The sequence below is a fragment of the Meriones unguiculatus genome (genome assembly GCF_030254825.1).
Source record: "Meriones unguiculatus strain TT.TT164.6M chromosome 13 unlocalized genomic scaffold, Bangor_MerUng_6.1 Chr13_unordered_Scaffold_33, whole genome shotgun sequence".
NCBI lineage: Eukaryota > Metazoa > Chordata > Mammalia > Rodentia > Muridae > Meriones > Meriones unguiculatus.
In genome coordinates, this window is record NW_026843645.1 from 2,362,832 (window position 1) to 2,382,588 (window position 19,757).

A 19,757-nucleotide genomic window follows, 5' to 3' on the forward strand; every position below is an offset into this window, starting at 1 on the left:
AAGACAATCCTGGTCTAAAAAGCAAGTCCAGGAGAGGCAGCACTACACAGAGAGATCCTAGCATTTAAAAAAAAGAAATTCCAATATATATATATATATATATATATATATATATATATATATATATATATCTGCACTCAGTTTCATAAAAGAAAACAGATGTGAAACAACAGACAACAGATTTACTCCAAAAGAGTGATAATCAAAAATCCCTTCTGCCAATAAACTGGTTATCTCTAAATAAACTAATCTGAGGAACTGTGGAATTAAAAGACAGCATAAGTCAAATGCACCTAACAAATACAAGTCAAACTTTAAGTCACTAGAAAAGAAACCAGAAGATGGAAAGACTGCACATGCTTAGGGTTTTATAGGAATAACCTTGTGAAAATGTCCACTCTACCAAAAGCTATTTATATAGTCAATGCAATCCTGACACCAGTTTCGAACATAATGTAAAATGTTCAGAAAAAAAATTTAATTATAAAGCAGTGTTGAAAACTACTAGAAATTTGACCTTCATTTTTCCAATCAGTCTTCCCCATGCACACAAATATTGAGCTCATTACTTGACTCAAATGAGTAATTTTTAAAAGTCTGTGGTGAAACAGCCTTTAAATTAAGAATATAGGAATTTTAACAAGGAGAAAAGCAGGTCATTGTTCTGGGGAGCAACAGACTGGGATCAATATGAACTGATCCAACCTAACTTCTCTCAGAAATATTTTCCCAAAAGGCTGAAGATGCAGCTGTTCTATAATTAATATGCATCCCCAGGGAGAAAGTACTCCAAACACAATTAAATCGTTAAGTTAGGAAAAAAAATCTCTTTAAGAGTAGCATGTATCCAGCTCTAGATCATGCTAAAAGAGAAGACAGCTTAGAACAGATTTTGATTTCCCTACATGTAGTCATCCTTATGTCTCTTTTCAATTCAAGGCCCAGGTATATATTAAACAATTTCAATATGGACTACAGGTTTCAAGTCTAGCCACTGAGGCAGATGGAAGATTTGCACAGCAAAGATACTCCTAGAACTATGTATGTCCTGTGCACCTATAATACAGCTGGTCATTTTTCAGTGCCAGGGCCATAAGTGGAAGGTCTCTGAGGTTTCAAATGAAAGGAAAAGTATAAGCTATAAAAGTTGGAGTGGGAAGGTCTTGTACATGCTGTCTTATCATAACTAAGTTTTTTTTAGAAAACTAGCATCTTGTACATTACTTCCAGGGAAGAAATGGAAGGAAACAGGAGACATCTATGAATTGATCTCTCATACAATGAGATAAAATCATGAGGAGTCTATTAAAAAAATACTGCACAATGGGAACATTATTTACCAAAACCACATTGACCTTGGAACTAAGAAATTCTGCTCCATATTTGGGAAGTGTTAAGTTCTCAGAATCTGAAGCAGACCCTCCTGAAATGCTCTGCCCCACATCTAACCCAGACATATATATGGCTTTAGAAAATGAGGGATACTTTATTATACCTCAGAATCTTGAGGAAATCACCCAAGGCCTAGGCCATAGGTCATACTGGCACTTCCAAGTATATCTGAGGAGTGTGAGAAGCAGTTATGTCATTTTCTATACATGAGGACCTCAGGAAAAGCCCTGTTTGGTCAGGCCAGCCTTCAACACAATAGTGATTACCCTGTTCAAATTGTTGTCAGTAGATATCTTGCCCAAGTGGCAGAACTGCTTTTTCTCAAGAAGTAAACTGCAACGTAAAGGCACACCAGGCTTTAATGTTGGCTGAGATTCTGCAATGCCCTGAGAAGGTTGTTAGATGCCTCTTCTTGAACATGGAGATGGGCCAGCAGTTGCTATGAATCAGGGCTGTCCCCTTGATTATGGTTAAAGACAAATTTGTATACAAACCTCGGGAACAAACACGTATTTCCTAGCATCCTAATCTCTAACAGGCTTGGCTGGCATGCTACTTATCTCAGGGATATTTTAAAACAAACTCTTACCTGATTTGTATTTGTAGTGACTTCCTATCTCCTAAACCTTGGTAAATACTTCACATCAAGAATTCTACTCTTTTACATCACAGCTTTATGATGAAGTGCTACTCAACAAGTATGTTATTTCCGAACTCCACAGAGTTAACTTCAAATGAATTTTATACCTACATGCCAAGGTCAGAACTTGGAGAAGACACTAGAAACTAGGCCTATCTGAGTTTGCATCCTACCAAGGACATTTCTACGTTCAAGTCCCTGCTGCAAATACTTTGCAAACATGCATCTCCATAATATGTAAGGAGACGGCCTCCAGAGTGCAGTCTTCCCCAAGCAACTCTTAAGTTTTGCTCTTTCATTTTACTAGCAAGGTTAAAATAACTTCACATTCCCAAGCTTGCAGCACCATCTCCCACTGGACCCCCGGAAACACTTTCCTAATAATCTGTTAACTGCTTAAATGTACTTTAACCTGAAAAGAGGTGCCTAAATTGTAAAAATATATCACCTACAAAACCCTCATTATAAACAGATGTCTCACTTCTTTGTTCCCTTATCACCTTGAACCACGGACCAAACCTCGAGCGGGATAAATTTAGACCTTGGATTCCAGATCTAATGTTTTGGAAAATAGTTAAAGGCCTTGAGCCCGGGTGTCCTGGATCAGCACATCCTCCGACAAACTCCCTTGCTTAATCCACAATTTTAAATTTTGATTGGATGACCCCCACACTCACCAAGGGCGCCTAGCTTTGTGGATATTACCTTTTAAAAATACAACAAAGCTCACCCCCTCGGGGACCTTTCAGATCCAGAACTGGCCGCCTCCTTGAGCTCTTAAAATAAAGCTTTCCTTTTAACTTTCTGTTCCTGAAGAGAGATTTCTCGGCTTCCACACCAACCCAATACAGTGAAGATGTTCAAATGCCCTCAATGCATTGAAGATTAGGACAAGGGATCATTCCCCTGGCTCCCGGCTGTAGGTTCCACCCAGTCCCAGGAAGGACCCTACATGCAGGTCCTGGTTCAGACCCTGCTCCACCAGGTTGTGGGCAACGAACACACACTCACCATGTTGCGACTTTGGAACTCGCCCGAAATCCCCTCACAGCACACAACAACCACGCTCAGACCACAGCACAAAAACCATTCAACTCTGCTCAGCTACACTGCAAACAAGGAGCATGGCATCAGGAAGAGCCTGCCTCTTCCGCTGACTGGAGGGATGTCCTCAGGGTCCTGATTGGCCAGTGAGTCTTGAGTGACATGAGCACCTCCTTTAGGGTTACAGTTTCCCGGAGCAAAAATGAAAACTGTACAGTGATTCCTGGCGCAGCTTCCCTTTCAGGAGCAGACTTTTTCCAGACCTGCAGATATTTGTATTTTATCATCATTTGTGCCTGTCCTCCCCTAGCCTGCCTTATGTCTTACAGCACTCAGTAGGCAATTTCTCTCTTCCTCCTGTAATCAAGGTGGATATATGCCACACGGTCCATTATTCAACCTGCCGCAGAGTGAACAGTCTGTCCTGCAGGTGGCAGAGTGACAAGAATATTAAGAATTAGAGAGAAGTTTTATAAAATGAAATGAGATTTTTGTTCTGTGATTTCACGCTAGGGTCAGATAAACCGCAGCTACTTTCCCCCGGGAAGGTATGAGACAACTCAGGGGGGAAAAAACAGGAAACACATGACATTTTGGAGTACTAGTATCAGCTAGCACTTCTTCCTCAATGGGAAGGTCTGGAAAAAAACAAATCTGTATTAGTAAAGGCTCTCTATATGAACAGAACTGATAGAAAGAATTTCTCTGTGTATGTAGAAAACTATTTTATAAGAATGGCTCAAAGGCTGTGGAGAGTTGATTCCAGTAGCTCTTCAAAATGTTTGGCTGGATAACTAAGATTCCTGATTATCAGAATATTCCAGAATTCCAAAGAAGTAGATGCTAATGTCAGTGAAAAAAAAAAAAGTTACTAGCCAGAGCTTAGGCATGCAGAACAAGAGACAGATTGACCATCTTCAATGTCCATTATATATGTAGGCTGCCACCAGATATGTGTGTTAGCCTAAAGAGGGAATTTATCACCTCAAATGGTCCATATTAAAGAAAGGTTTACTTATGTCAAAAGATATAAATAAAATAAATCTCTCACGGTACCCAACTATTTGGGTTTTTACTTACTTGAACTACACTACTGTGCTTTCATGGTAAGTTTGGGGTATTTATTTGTTTGTTTCTTTTCTTTTGTTTTGTTTTGTTTGTTTTGTTTTTGTTTTTCTACAAAGGGTTTCTCTGTGTAGCCTTAGCTGTGCGGGACTTGCTTTTGTAGACCAGGCTAGCCTCGAACTCACAGAGATCCACGTGCCTCTGCCTCCCTGAGTGCTGGAATTTCTTGTGTGAGCCATCTTAGCACTGTGGAATATGATATAACCACATTCTTCTATTCTCCAATCTAAAGCAAGAACCACTTGGCTGAGGCTGCTGAGTTCTGCTGCTTGCTGGGGCTGGAACATGGAATCATTGTTCAATGAATTCTGAACAAGCTTCCTTTTTTCAATGCTTTTCTTCAATGATTAAGGTTGGCTCTGCTGGTACTTGCTCCATAGATTGACACTGAACTCAGAGATGAACATGTTTCTATCTCCTGAATACTAGTGTTGAAGGTGCATAGCACCATGCATGGCCTAAGCAGTACTTTCACAAAATGGAAGCTTGGCTGCATGGGGTCTTACACTGAGGTCACTATTCCCTTATTTCCATTTCTCTAGCTCTTTTTCTAGTCCACAGTTACCAAACTCACATTCCTCCAAGGAAAGCATGATAAGGCCTATTACAGCAATACTCCAGCTCCTGGTAACAACTTTAGTCTTAGTTACAGTTTCCATTGCTGTAAAGAGACACCAGGACATCTCAACAAAAGAAAACATTTAATTTGGGATAGCCTATACTATACTTTCAGAGGTTTATGTCATGGTGGGGGACATGACAAAGGAATGGCAGGCATAGTTCTGGAGAAGGAGCTACAAGCATTCCATCTTTTTTTAATTAATTAATTTTTAAAAATAATTATAATTCATTCATTTTGTATCCCAGCTGTAGCAAGTCATGATCAGCTTATGCTTTCAAACCACAGCAGCAGGATTAATTTGTTGTGTACATAGCAGAATGAATGGACAAAGCAATAAAGGACAAAGAAGAGCAAAATAGTAATGACAGGAAAAGCTGGTTTTGACAAACAGAATTCTTGTTCTTTTTGTGTAGTGGCTGAACATCACATGGGAATTCATGACAAGTTCTGTCTCAGGCATGTCTACATCTGTGAATTGAGAAGCATTGCTCTCAGCCAAGTGAAACAAAGAAAAAAAATTGAGGGGCTGGAGTGATGGCTCAGAGGTTAAGAATACTTGCTGTTCTTACAAAGTTCCTGAGCTCAATTCCCAGCAACCACATGGTGTCTCATAACCATGTATGGTAAGATCTGGTGTACAGGCAGTATGTTGTATAAATAATAAATAAATACTTAAAAAAAGAAAAGAAAACAAACTCAGGTCATTTTCTGGTGTTGGCTTTCACTGGTTTTTATTCAGGAATTACAGCAGTTCCTGCACATTTCATTCCAGAAGAATACTCTTCTTTCTTTCTAAGGAAACCAAGTGTTTGAATAACTATTCAAGTAGAAATAAATATGAAATACAATCCAGTACAGCTATTTTTATTATATAATATGTTAAACATAAAGAAATGTGTGTATAAAAATGTTAAATGTTTTAACACATTATCCAAAGCAAAAGTGAAAATCTTTCCATCTATAGAGAATATTTAATCAGAAAAAACGCAATCAGTCATTTTTCTGAGAAATCATGTTTTTGTTCAACTGTAATTTATTATCATTGTTTACATTCAACCATGTCAGTCTATTTCTTAAACGCATTTGTAGTTTTGCATGCAGTGTGATTTATTGGCAGAAATCTCTCATACCATCCAAGTTAAGCAACTTTCTGCAATTTTTTATAATCTACTGTAACAGCACATTTTCTTCTCCTTTTAATAACAACTCTTGCTACAAAATTTTGATATTTATTTTTTCTTATCCACATACCATCTAAAAGAACATTAGAAAAACCTTTTGAAGGTGATTGTGAAAACTAGACTCTGTGCTTTCAGCCCGTCATTTACTATTGGCATCTGAAGTGTAGACAAAATTGATGAATCTCTCCTATCCATCTGAAAAAAAAAAGTGTGCACTAATAATTAAAATCAGAAAGGAGAAAAAGTGGGTTGATACTGCCTTTGCTGCTATTACATGGTGTCTCATGACTAATACAGCACTGGCTGTGAGAGTCATTTATAAGTGTATAATCCTTTAATGGTTGCTATTGTCTTCACTCTTTTATTATGATGTCCTCTTGAGGCACAAGATTATCCTGGGTAAACAAGCATAGGAGAAATTTTAATATGTAGGCAATGATGAGTATAACTGCAATGAAAATGAGAACTGTGATACTTGTCAATACCAATTACATGTGACTAGAAAATCTAATGAGAAGATTGCTTTAACCCATAGCAATTATATCTTTTTATAAGAACTCTGCTCATTGTGGTTGTTATGTGACCATATTATATGAATATATTAGGTGTCACTGAACTTTGTCCAAAAGGACACTTTCTATAGCTTGAACATCATTTGACAAAAGTTTAAATGTCACACACTTACTGTTTTTTGCCAAATTAATGAATATAATAAAATTCACCCATTTCAAACACTTTACCTATGTTTTCAAAAGAAAAAGATAAAAGACTGAACTTTCAATTTGCAGCATGAATTAAAAACAATCCAAAGAGAATTCCTAACAATTTATTACAGAAAAGCTGATTCAAAAGCCATGTGCCATGTAAAAAACTCAGAATTCTCATTATGACTATGAAGACATTGTACACACACTGGTACAACATGACTTCTGTACTTCCTTAAAACTAAAATAATCAAAAGTTTATACAGTATAAGTGAAAGAATAAGTAGATGAAGACAAAAATACAGAAAACATAAGTCCCAAATTATATTCAAGTTTTCATTAAACAACCTAAGGAAACAGGAAGAATGTGAACCTGAACAATGTTACAATTGTATGTGCACAGAAATCAAGCAAACACAAATTTCACAACTCACACAAAATAATTTCTGACTCTCCAGCTACTACTTATTTCTCTTCCAGAGAGGTCCCATGTTCTATACATATCTCTGTATAGGGAAATGATCAGAAAGGTCGGTTATGGATCTGCAGCTCCTCAAGCCTATTTGTAAGTTCAGCAAACCCAGCCACAGTGATGCCCACACAAAAATAATTTTGAACTATAATTTCATGTCAGCTTCCTGGACATATGGATAATGGCACAAGATGTGAAATCTGCTGTATCTACCTGCATAACACATGCACACTTGAGAAACCTCTTCAGCTCAGAAATTTCTTTTGTACCTGGAGTTGAATTTTCCTTAATCACACCACTGTGGATGCTGGTAGTGGAATGGTAAGGAAATTCCAATTAAATGTTGCCTAACTGACACTGAAAAAGATCAGGCGGTTCCTTTGCAAAGGGAACTAGATTAATAAAATACTGTATGAACTTAATCCTGAGTGCAATGTTACTTGTTTAGATCTGTGACCTGACACACACAGCTATAGTGAATGGCCTGTGTCTCAAGCCTCAGAGCTGACTTAAATGTGTCTGTGGACTGTACATATCTGAAAAGGACAGTTCCATGGTTGAATATTCAATATTCAATGGATCATGCTATAAGGGGAGTGTCAACATGAAACTATTGGAGGCCCAAAATGGAATGGCAAGTGATGTCAGTGACTCCTATGGATCCTCAAAAGATCCATGTATCCACTGCATACAGTGTTCATCTCCTAGGGACTCATAGCTCACTATTAAACTCTCAAAATAGATCTGAAACTAGGGTTGGGACGGCTTCCACCTTTTTTACAGAAGTTTCCTAAGGTGACCTTGCCACCACACACTTTTCCTTATAGTTGCACCAAACTTTGTTGGTGCTTGAGACCATAGGATGGTCTCATTGGCTTTTCAGTCATTCAAAGACTTTTGCACTGGACAATAAAGTTAGACCTGCACCTTCAGTCTGATTTCCCAGGATTCTGGGTGGGATCTTTCACCACTCCCACACCTCCTTCACCTGAATCCTGATCCCCACAATGCTGTCCTCCCCAATTGTACACCCACCAATCTGGTCTGTCTTCATTCATCTGACATTAATTATTACTTTTTGGGAAATTACAAAAGCACTCACCCTGCCACAACAAGTTCATTTTCACAATAGTGAAATCAGCAGCTCTTTGAGTACCCTATTTTTCTTTGGGATCTACAAAAGTAACTAGTCCTTTTACTGTAGTCTAAAAGCAGATGCTGAGCATGACATGCAAGTCTTTTTCCTCTTACTGTAATTGAGAGTTGACTGTATGATTCAAGTGGGTAAATAAAACTGAGTGATGGTGCCACCCTTTAATTGAAGAAGTTATTTAAATTAATAAAAAAGATGACAAGCTCATTTCCCTGGAGAGCAATAGAATGGTATCCTGGTGATAAAATTCAACATGGGAGCAACTCTTACTTCAGAGTAAGTCAGCTTTTGCCTCTGAGAAGGCAGGCTCAGAGAAAGAAATACAGCTGCTTCTATGCAGGACCAGAAGTTTATTTCAACCACCCTGGCTGCAGTCTATCTCAGGGCTATGACATCATCACAGGAAATTTTATTTCATAAGATTTATTTATATTTTATGTATGTATATATGGAAGTTTTTTTTCCATGTATCTGTGTACAGTACAGGTAGAGGCCAGAAGCAGGCATCAGATTCATTGGGAATGAAGTTAAGGAGCTGTTTAGCTAAGAACTTCATTCTGAATTGGAACCTATGTCTTTTGTGACACCACACAGTGATCTTCACTGCTATGGTATCTTTTTAGGCACTTTTCATTTCAAATTTATTTTTGTACGTGTTAATTAAAATACATACATCATTTCCTCCTTTACATGGCCTTTCTCCATCCCTTCCCATATTCTTCATTTCAATTTTTCCTATTAAATATGTAAGTTTTTTATAAATATATATACAATACTTGCTGAGTTTTTCTGTTGGGTGTATTTATTGTTGTACATTAATTAAAATATATTACATCAATTTCCCCTTTCCATATCCTTTCTTCATCCCTTCCCAAATTCATCCATTCCAAATTTTCCTTATAAGTATGTGAGCAATTATGTTTAAATATATGAATTAAACCTGAATCCATTTCTGTTGGTTCTGTTTATATGGTTTCAGGCCTGAAGACTTTCCATTGGATATGTAATGAGGGAGTTAATCCCTGTCTGAGGCTGATTTCTCCACCTGCAGGAGAATTCCATTCATTAATGACTAACAGGAGTCTGATCCTGAAGTGACCTAAGCTGCCTTGAAAAAGAAACATTAGAATAGAAAAGAGAAAGCAGTAAATATCTCAACAAACAATTGCTAGTGCCATGGCTCTGAATATCTGCAGCTGCAGGGAAGACTATGGACTTTGGCCTGGGCTACTAACTGCCTCTCTTTATTCTGACGGTCTCCCACTATACCACCGATCATTCACTCCTTGGGTGACCTTGAAACCCTGAAATTCCTGCCTATTCTTTCTAAGTACCTTATGTCACCATACCTGGCTGAGGTGGCTTCAACTTTATTTAGTGACATAATAGAATGATGTAATGAGTAAGATTAGCAGTTACACCTAACTATATTACAAAACCACATATTTCTTTGAGCCTCAGTTTGACTCTCTGTAGAATGAAAATAGAACTCTGCCCTACTCTTAGATGAGTTATAATACACTCGATGATAAAGGAAAGCAATATTGTTCAGAAATGGACTTTAACCAGGAGTGCTGCGTTAGATGGGAGCTTTCTTCTGTTACTGGAGTTAGGAACATAGCCCATGTTCTAATTATCATATAGTCAGGTTCAGCCACTCATCCTCAATAAGCCAATTAAAAAAAACCTGATTTGCCAAGCTGTGACATGTCTCCTATAATGCAGGCACTCTGGAGGGAAAGTGGGTATATCTAGGATATAGTGAGTTCCGGGGTAACCAGAGATACATACTGGGATTATCTTTTTAAATAAAAAAAGAGAGAAAACAATGACAGAAGGAAATTATTAATAAAAACTGAAAACATATTAACATATTTATTCAGTAGTTTTGACCAGAGATGAGGTTATAAGGAAACTATTACATCCTCTAGGTCCTAACAGTTTTAGATGGAAGGCAAAATACACACAACCAAGTATCTAACCAAGCCATATAATTATTTTTTTCTATCCTTAAATCTGTCTATCATTCTCAGCTCCTTTATCTCTCACAAAGTATTCAGACATTGAGTTAATGATTGTGTAGGAGAGAATTTCTCATGTGGAGGAATCAGCCTTTTCACAGAAAGAGATTCGAGGGGTAAATTAGAATTTCATGGAGCTCATGGTTTTACTAGATGTTCACCTTAGGGAGAGATATAAATGTCTTTAGAATATCCTCATTCCTATGAGGCAGACAGGTCAAAGGAATGAAATAGTGGGGAATGAGGAGCTTTAAGATCCAATAAGATTTTTTTTTCATACAGGTCTTTCACTTATTTGTTTAGAGTACACCAAGTTACTTTTTGTTATTTGTGGTTATTGTAAAGGGTGTTGTTTCTTTCTCAGCCCTTTTGTATTTTGTATACAAGTGGACTACTGATGTTTTTGAGTAACTTTTTTATCCAGCCACTTTGCTGAAGGTGTTTGTCAGCTGAAGGAGATTTCTAACAGGCAAATCATGGAAACTAGAAAAGATCAACTTGAGTGAGGTAACCCAGAAGCACAAAGACACACATGGTATATACTCACTCAGATGTGGTTATTAGACATAGAGGATAAACATACTGAGATCTATACTGCTGCAGTAGCTGGACAACAGGGAAGACCCTAGGGAAGATGATCAATCCTCATTCAGAAGGGAAAATGCGGTAGATATCCAAAGCAATAGAAGACAGGGAATAGGACAGGAGCTTACCACAGGTGGACTCTGAAAGAATCCACTGATTGAGGTATCAAAGCAGAGGCTGAGACCCATAGTCAAACTTTAGGCAGACTACATGAAATTTTATGAAAGAAGGGGGAGATAGAAAGACCTGGAGGGGAAAGGAGATGTAAAAAGGGACCAATAGAACCCCAAAATAGTGGGCCTTGGGGTCCTTGTAGAGACGGATACCTCAACCAAGGACAATGCATCGAGAAGACCTGAAAACCCTGCTCAGATGTAGCCAATAGGTTCTCTCTCTCTCTCTCTCTCTCACACACACACACACACACACACGCACACCACACTTATTCTTGAAGATTAAGTAAGACAGACTCCAGCAGGTAGGTTCCAAAAAGCTTCTTTTTATTTAAGCCTCTCTTCATTTAGCTTCTCTTACAGGCTATTTTTTTCTTTACACAATCACATACATACATATATACATACATACATACATACATTCATGCCTGCATACATACATACATACATATATACACATTCACATACTGGGTAGATAGAGCAAACTCCAGAGAGCGATCAATCCATCTTACATATATACAACTTGGTGGATGGAATAAACTCCAAAGAGTCAGTACCAAACCACCTTACCTACATATACATACATCATGATGGATAGAACAAACACAAAAGAGCAAGTTCCATCCCAACCTTACATACATACATATACATACTTCTTTGTGGATGAAACAAACTCCAAAATGTAAGGTTCAAACCACTCTATACAAATACACGTCGGTGGATGGAAAAAGACCCAGAATGCTAGTTCATATCACACTTTCCTCTTTTTCCACAGCTTATCTATCCCAGCAAGATCTTTCAAGCAGTACTAAACACAGAATGTGGTTACACCCTATTTTCTTTAAGTGAATGATTACAAAGAATATACCTCCAAAAAAAAAAAAAAAACCACACCACATATTCCGCAATACCTTCACATGACCAACTGTTTTATGTATTATGGGTAAAAAACAAATATGAAAAACAAGTTATTGCCAAGACCCCATATACACTTGTAATTAATGAACTTGTGATCAATTAACAAGATGAGCAAGCAACATAACTTCTCAGCCACCTTTTTTTTTTTTTTTTACTGGTAAGCTGAAATTTGTGGTAATTAAGAAACCATTATATTAAAAAGTAATCTTACAACATTCTTAAAAGGATTTCAAATCTAAACTTTTATACATATAAGACAATCAGCCGCCTCTACATTAAATCTTAAAGGGATGTATATCTGCTCATTAACTTGTATTAAGTCATATCAGGAAGCTGAGGGCAAAACAAGTATAAGGAAACCAATTGCTGTCTCAGTTACAGGCACAGCTGGAGAGTGTCCAGTCAGCTAGTGCTACCTTGGGTTTTTGTTTTTGCTCATGAAACTTAAAGAGTCCCCAGCTTTACTGTTAAGAGTGTACTTTTCTTAACTCCACATGGTTCTCTAAGATTTTTTTACATCAGACTCATTAGCAAAAACATCTTACCTAACCTTGTTAAACAATCTGCAAGTTGATATGGAGAAGGGAGGTTAGCCCAGAAAATGGGTTGATATGGGCAGGAAAAATCAGGGTAGGGAGTGCAGTGTGCCAGCCAAGAGAACCATACTAAGCTTTGGAAGGACTGAAGGATTTCTGAAAGAAAATTGGCAGCTAGGTCCATTTTAATATTTTTAAATAGGTACCTCTGCCATTTATCCCAGGCTTAAAACCTACATCAATGGAAATATAAACTTTAGAGAGCACCATGATCTGCATAAGATGATTGTCAAATGAGCCCACATGGAAGAAAGGTAACAAAGAAGATTATACTTTTTTTCTTTCTTAATATCTTCTTTCTTTTTAATGAAGAAGGTTAGTTACCCAGGCTGGACTAAAATTTCTGCTCTTAATTTCTTCTCTGTCAGCCACTGTGCTTGGCTCAGAAGATTCCATATCCTGAATCTTGCCAGCAACATTCCTGTGAAATAAACATTAAGTGTAACTCCTTTTACAGAGCCCCACCCCCAAGGCACTGGTTGATTGGGTATCTCACATCCAGAAACATCTAAAATATGAAATGCTATGATACCTGAAACTTTTGATCTGAAGCATTCCAGAGATAAGGTGGTTCTCCTCCTGCCTTGGGGGCTTTTTCCCACCAGCCCAGGAAAGCAGGAGCAGGAGAAGATTGGGTGTAAAGCTTGGAAGACCAACAAGCATGACAGAGATTGGCCATTCTGGGAAGCCCCACAAAGAGCAAGTTAAACTTTAAATTATAAAACAATGCTATATACTCCTTGGGATACTTCAAGGATAGGTGTGCATAATTGTTTAAAATTAGGCACATCTAAGATGCTTGATTTGCATTAAACAGCACACTCCTATCATATGAACAAGAACACAGTACTTAATTATCCTATAGGTGAAGGGAGGGGAGAGTTAGCTAGGAGTTGTGTCCAAAGCTATCCATCAAATGTGGTTGGTGGCATCTATGTCTAAAAACATTCCTTATGAAGTCAGGCAGAGATCAGTAGGCTCTGGTGGGGAGAGGGACTCCTGCACCTTAATGTCCAGCTCAGAATGGCTATCCAGTCTGGGAGGGCTGCAACCAGAAACAGCAGCGTACTTTCAATGAGAGAAGAGACATTCAGCCTTCAATTAGGGTGTAATTAACAACTAAAAGTGGACATCTTTTGTTGGCAGAGCTCTTAAGCTTTTCATATTCAAACTCAGGGCCTCAAGAGCAACAAGTGTTCTGAACCAATCAATAAACCTTTGGTCTAGAGTAAAAAAGTTCATTTCCTACTATGCACATCAGTCAGGTCACGATCTCCTTCTACTTCACCTTCAGGGAGTCTGAAAATATCTTCTGGTCCCCAGAGACACCTGCACTCATATGCACATACTTGCACACATACCCCTACAAACATACTTAATTAAAAATAAATAAGCCTAAAAATAAATCTTTAAATATCATCATTCAGCCCTACAGAAGATACTACAAGGAAAACTGCAGCCCAAGGAGAACTACACCCAGGAAAACACAGGAAATATATAACCCCACATTAGCAAAACCAAAGGAAAGGAAACACACACACACAAACACACACACACACACATTACCACCACCAACATCAAAATAACAGGAAGTAACAAAAACTGGAAATTAGTATCTCTCAACATCAATGGCATCAACTCCCTTGTGAAAAGACACAGGTTAAAAGGATGGACATAAAAAAATTACTCTCTTTCTGCTTCATAAAAGAAACACACCTCAGCACTAAAAATAGATACTACTTTTATTAATGATATGTTCCTAGCACTGAATAGAGGGCTTAGCACCTATGAGCGATGGACTGCTCAGCCACATGGCCTACCCAGGAGATAGTTCACAACTGTCTGTAACTCCAATCATGGGAGAACAGACATTCTCTTCTGGCCTCCACTGATATTGTGCATGTACTTAGTATACACACTGGCAAAACTTATGCACCTAAATTACAATCAATTTTAATTTTTCAAGAAATGAGTACATATATGGGAAGAACATGTGTTTTACATTAGGGAATCACATGTGCATGCGTCTTTTCACCATTTTCATTGTCTTGTCCTCTATGAGGCCAGAAGAATACACCCGACACCCTTGGCTTAGAAACACAGGTAGTTCTGGCCATTTGATGAGAGTGCTAGGAATTAAACTGCGTTTACAAAGGGCTCCATAGTTTACAAGTATATACCGTTTGTAGTTCCCACTATCTGCTTCAGACTGCAGGTTGAGGATGTGAGCTCCAAGCTTCCTAATTCAGCTACCATGTGTGACACTGGTGATGACCATTTCACAATGATCCCATATCCCTCTACAACCATAAAGCAAATTAAACATATTTGGAAGTGCCTTAAGAGATTGTGTTTTGTCACTGAAAAGGAAGTAAATTTTACAACTGGATGATTTATTTATTGCTGAGACTCATAGACAAAACTTGGGCAGAGTGCAGGGGATCTTATGAAGATACCAATCCAAGGGGTGGAAACCAAACGGCGAACCTCTGGACCTGCAGCCTATACTCTTACCCCCTGAATTGGACCTGCAACAGATCCTCTTAACCTCTGTGCCATAGTATTTTCTCTTTGCTGTTGCTCTTCTTTTAGGGCACATTCTCCCGTGTCTCCGCGCCCTCTAGTGGTGACGGGAGGCAACTTCTTCACTGCTTTTCTCCAGGACTGTCTCAGGTTTCATTGGCAGCATTTCCTGGCGCCATGGCAGGGGCACCCTCTTCTCCTACACTCCCCCAGGCAGAGCACCACTGCGAGAGAGAAGCCAGAGGCTCGGCTATTGCCGGGCCAAGGGGCACAGGGCCTCGGGCACCCCATGAAGGGAAGAGAAGGGGCTAGAGAATTGCATGGCTGTTTCTGTTGTTGTTGTTGTTTGCTTGTTTGTTTTGTTTTTTTGTTTTTAATTTTTATTTTTGGAAATGTGGCCATAGACCTTTGCCTTTAGCTCACGAAAAGGGATCTGACCCCAGGCAGTTGAGCAAACCTTCTGCCGTCCTCTCTCCATCACAGTGATGAAACTCCACCAGCAAAGCGACTCGGGGAGCAGAGGGTCTCTTTCCCCTACATTTCTGCCCTGTCCGGTGGTGTCCAGGGAACTGTGAAGCAGTGGGGCAGACAGGGATGGTGGCCCTCAGGGAGAGCAGAGAGCCCGTGAGGGGAGGCTTGGGCTGGGGAACTCCAGGAAGTGACCCTGCTTCCTCAGATAGAACTCTGAACCCTGGTTACCAGGTAACCAGAGGCAAGCAGCAGCAGAGGCCTGGAGAGACCAAAGCATCTGGAGAACATTGAGAGTTAAGCCCTTTCTCCTGCTTCCAGACCTCCAGAGGCTCAGGTTTCTGAGAAGACAGCCAGGGTGGTGGCCTGGGCCGCTGCTGGACACCAGGTGCACTCCCTGACAAGCTCCTGGCCTGTTCCTCCCTGGAAGACCAAAGTGAATGGGGCCTGCCTGCTGCAGGGGAGCTTTCTGCCTGCCCCCTCGCCCCTCCCCCAGACCCTATGATCAACAGTAATCCCAGCTTGGGTGAGTGTTCCCCTGAAGACACCCAGGAACACTCTTCATGTCCCCTTCCAGCTTCGGTGTACGGAAAGGGGTCCTTGTTGCCTCTCAGGGTTTGCACACTTCAAGCCTCCCTTCAGGCCTGATCCTTCCTCAGAGTGAGAGGGAGTCCTTCCATGCCCTTCTTCCCCCACTGCAAAAGGGAGAGAGAAGGCAGAAGGAAAGACCCCGCTCCAGGAAAATAAAGAATAGGGGAGGGGGGCGTTGAGGCAGAGGCCCGGCCTCTAAGAGCTCGGCCTCCGTGGTGAAGCTGCGCCTGGCAGCCCATTTCCCCAGCCGCGGGTCCGACCAGCCTGGGAGAAACGCGAAGACCAAGCCCTCTGTGGGTGGGGCGGGGGAGGGGCAGGCGCAGGCGCAGAGCACTCCTCCATTGTCAAGCGTGATGAAAGCGCCGTCGCTATGGATACAGATGCTGAAGGGAAAACGCTGAGCTCGACTGGTCCTGGTGGGCGGAGGCAGTGAGGGCGGTGATGGAAATCCACTTCCCGGGCCCGGTGACGGTGGTTGTGGCTCGGCTAGCGGACTACTTCATAGTGGTACGCTGAGACCAGGAGAAGCCAGGTAAGGGTGTGGGCGCCGCCTGAGCTCCGCTTCTGCCCCTGGGCTCTGCCTCTACCCCGAACTCTGCCTCAGTCGCCCAGGGCTCGGGCTCCGCCTCCGCCGCAGGATCCGCCACCGCCCCCAAGCTCCACCTCCTACATACACCGGGCTCCGCCTCCCTCCTTTCCCGGGCTCCGCCTCCTCCCACCCAGGCTCTGCCTCTGCTACCACGGGCTCCGCCTCTGCTCCCCGGAGCTCCGCCTCTGCCCTAGGCTCCACCCCCCACCCCGGGCTCCTCCTTCCACCCCAGGGCTCCATCCACGCCCCGTCCCGGGCTCTGCCTCTGCCGCAAGTTCCGCCCCCAGGTTCAGCCTCCGCCTCCCCAGGCGCCGCCTCCATCTCCTCCGAGCTCCGCCTCCATCCCCCGGGCTCCGCCTCTGCCCTACCAGGCTCCGCTTCTGCCCACCGGGCTCCGCCTACACACCGGGCTCCTCTCTCCGCACCAGGGCTCTGCCCCCGCCCAGCTCCAGTTTCTGCCTCCATCTCCCGGGCTCCGCCTCCGCCCCCACTAGGCTCCACCTCTGCTTCCTCGGGCTCCTCCCCCGTCCCCGCCCCGGGCTCCGCCTCCATCCCCGGGTTCCGCCTCTCTACGCCCCGGGCTATGTCACCCGCCGCCCTCGGGCTCCGCCTCCGTTCCCTGGGCTCCTCTGCCGCCGCCTCCTCTGAGCTCCGCCTCAGCCCCCAGCAGCCATCCAGTGGGCTAGGTGGTGCTAGGCCTAGCATCGCAGCTGGGAGGCGGGAAGGAGAGAGGGTTGGGTCCCGAGGTGTAGGAGCGGCGGGTCCACAAGTATCAGCCATCCCAATGCAGCCAAGCTTGGCTGGCTGTGGGCTTGTGTGAGGCACCCGCTGGATGGCGGTCGCAGGGCAAGGTCTGGGCGGTGCAGCTGGGGGCTGGCGGGCTGGGCGGGTCGGGAGAGCCTGCCCGAGTTCTGCCAAGAGCTTCTATGGAGGCTGCTGGTACCCGGGACCGTGCCCTCGGACCGCTCGGGTTGGGAGGGCTGGAGCACAGTGTGTGGACTTCCTAGGATTACGCTTGTGCCCGGCATCCTGAGGAAGAGAGATGCTGGGGCCAGTCCTCCCGGAAAGAAAGTACAGAGAGTCGGGTGCTGCCTCCCGCCTGCCTTTGGGAGGGTGGGGTGGGGGAGTTTGGACATCCCAGTCGAACAAAAGCCAGGTACTTGGAAAGGCCACAGGATCCGTGCACATTTCTAGGAACATTGTTTCAGGATGTATGTGCCAGCATTCCAGAATGAAATGGCTCTTCTTAAGACAGCCAGCCAACCACTGCAGGTGGTCTCTCTCACTTAGCTTTCAAGTGATTTGATTGTTCTCTTTATTCATCAGATACTTCTTCATAAGGAACAGTTTGGGAGATACACTGCTGTTTATACTTTGATGGACTTGCATAACCAAGAGTATACAGGGTTCACACAGACTTATTTTCTTATTTTTATATCTTTGTGTTGTTATATATAGATAAACGAGATGTAATAACAAGGTTACTGTAGAGCTGGGGAAACCTCATTCATTTCAGGTTAATTCTACCAGCCCTGCAGCCCCTTGTCTCCAGAGGTGCTTGGGCTGTGTTTTGCTGATTGTTAGTCATTGGTAGCACTAGGGTACTAATGTTCTTCTCATCACTTATTATTATTTATTCATCCCTAAGAATTTGTTTAAGAGAAGGGATCCTTCACATTTTTTCTCCCTACTACCTATTTGAGGTCACTTAAGAGAACTGCCTGCAGGTTGGTGAGATGGCTCAGCAGAAAAACACTCTTGCTGGCAATCCTGGAGACCTGAGTTTGATCCCTGAATTCATGAAAAGGTGGAAGGCAAGAATTGTCTTCTGACCTTCCTATGTGTTCCCTAGTATGCATGTTTCACCTTCATCATGAACACACAAACACACACACACACGGACTAAAAAGAAGACATTGAGCTGTATTTAGAGAATCTTCATGCTGCTCCATAATACCACGTCATTTCACTTTTTAGTTTCTTACAGACATAGTCTTACCCAGACTGCCAGTGTAGAGAATCAGTTTTGTTTTTAATCTTGTTTAGTTTTCAGTTACATTGTTTTTTCCCCTAAAACAACATTATTTAGGTTATTTTTTTTTTTGACAGATTATCTCAACAAAGCCATGGCTATCCTGGGCTTCCCTAAGTAGATCAGATCAGGCTGGCCTTGAACCTACAGAGATCTGACTTCCTCTGCCTCCCAAGTACTGGTGTTAAAGAACATGCCCAGCTTCCCCCACAACAATTTTGAAACAATAACAAACTTGAAGATAGTTCCAAGTACGTACAGTTAATTGCTCATTTACTTTGGACATTTTGAGAGGAAGCTGCTGACCTTATGCCCTGTCACTCGGAATGGTTTAGTGTTGATTTTATACAAACAAGAACTTTGTCTTACATAATGACAGTGCAGTTATCAAAATTGGTAATTCACACTGACACATTATTGCATTTAATTTGAGCTATGTTGACTATGTTATTACTCACATAATTGTTGAGGAAGTTGGTACATTTAAGTGTTGCATTGTTTCTTTATCTCTTTAATTTCTTTCAATATGGAACAAGTTCCCTCATCTTTTTCATGATCTTGTCACTTTTGATGACTACAGATCAGTTACATTTTTCTTCATTAAATTATTTGTTCATTTTACTCCGATTCACAACCTCACTCCTTCCTATCGTCCCAGTTCCACCCTACCAACCACTTTCCCTATAACCCCCACAACCAACCCACCCTGGGATATCAAGTTACATCAGTATTAAGTACCTCTTCTTTCACTGACGCAAGACAAGTCAGCCCTGCTAGGAAAATGTGATCCAGAGGGAGGCAACAGAGATAGGAGCCGAAATCAGAGAAAGCCCCTGCCCTACTTGTTAGGGGACCTACTTCCAGACAAACAGCCCATCAGTTTCATATGTGGAGGGGTCCTAGGACTATTCCAGGCATGTACTTTTGT

General features: G+C 41.7%; 1 protein-coding gene across 1 annotated transcript in view; it reads right to left on the bottom strand.

Moving 5' to 3' along the window:
• LOC132650742 (zinc finger protein 120-like) overlaps positions 1–17,262 on the bottom strand; it is a gene marked incomplete at its 3' end in the record, with an annotated part of 32,413 nt that extends 15,151 nt beyond the window's left edge. Inside the window, exons 1-2 of the mRNA XM_060376074.1 lie at positions 17,006–17,262; positions 16,469–16,705 (exon numbers count right to left, since the gene is read on the bottom strand). Coding sequence (XP_060232057.1) covers positions 16,469–16,705; positions 17,006–17,262 — 494 coding nt within the window. The remainder of the gene's footprint in view (positions 1–16,468; positions 16,706–17,005) is intronic.
• Positions 17,263–19,757: the final 2,495 nt, after the last annotated feature.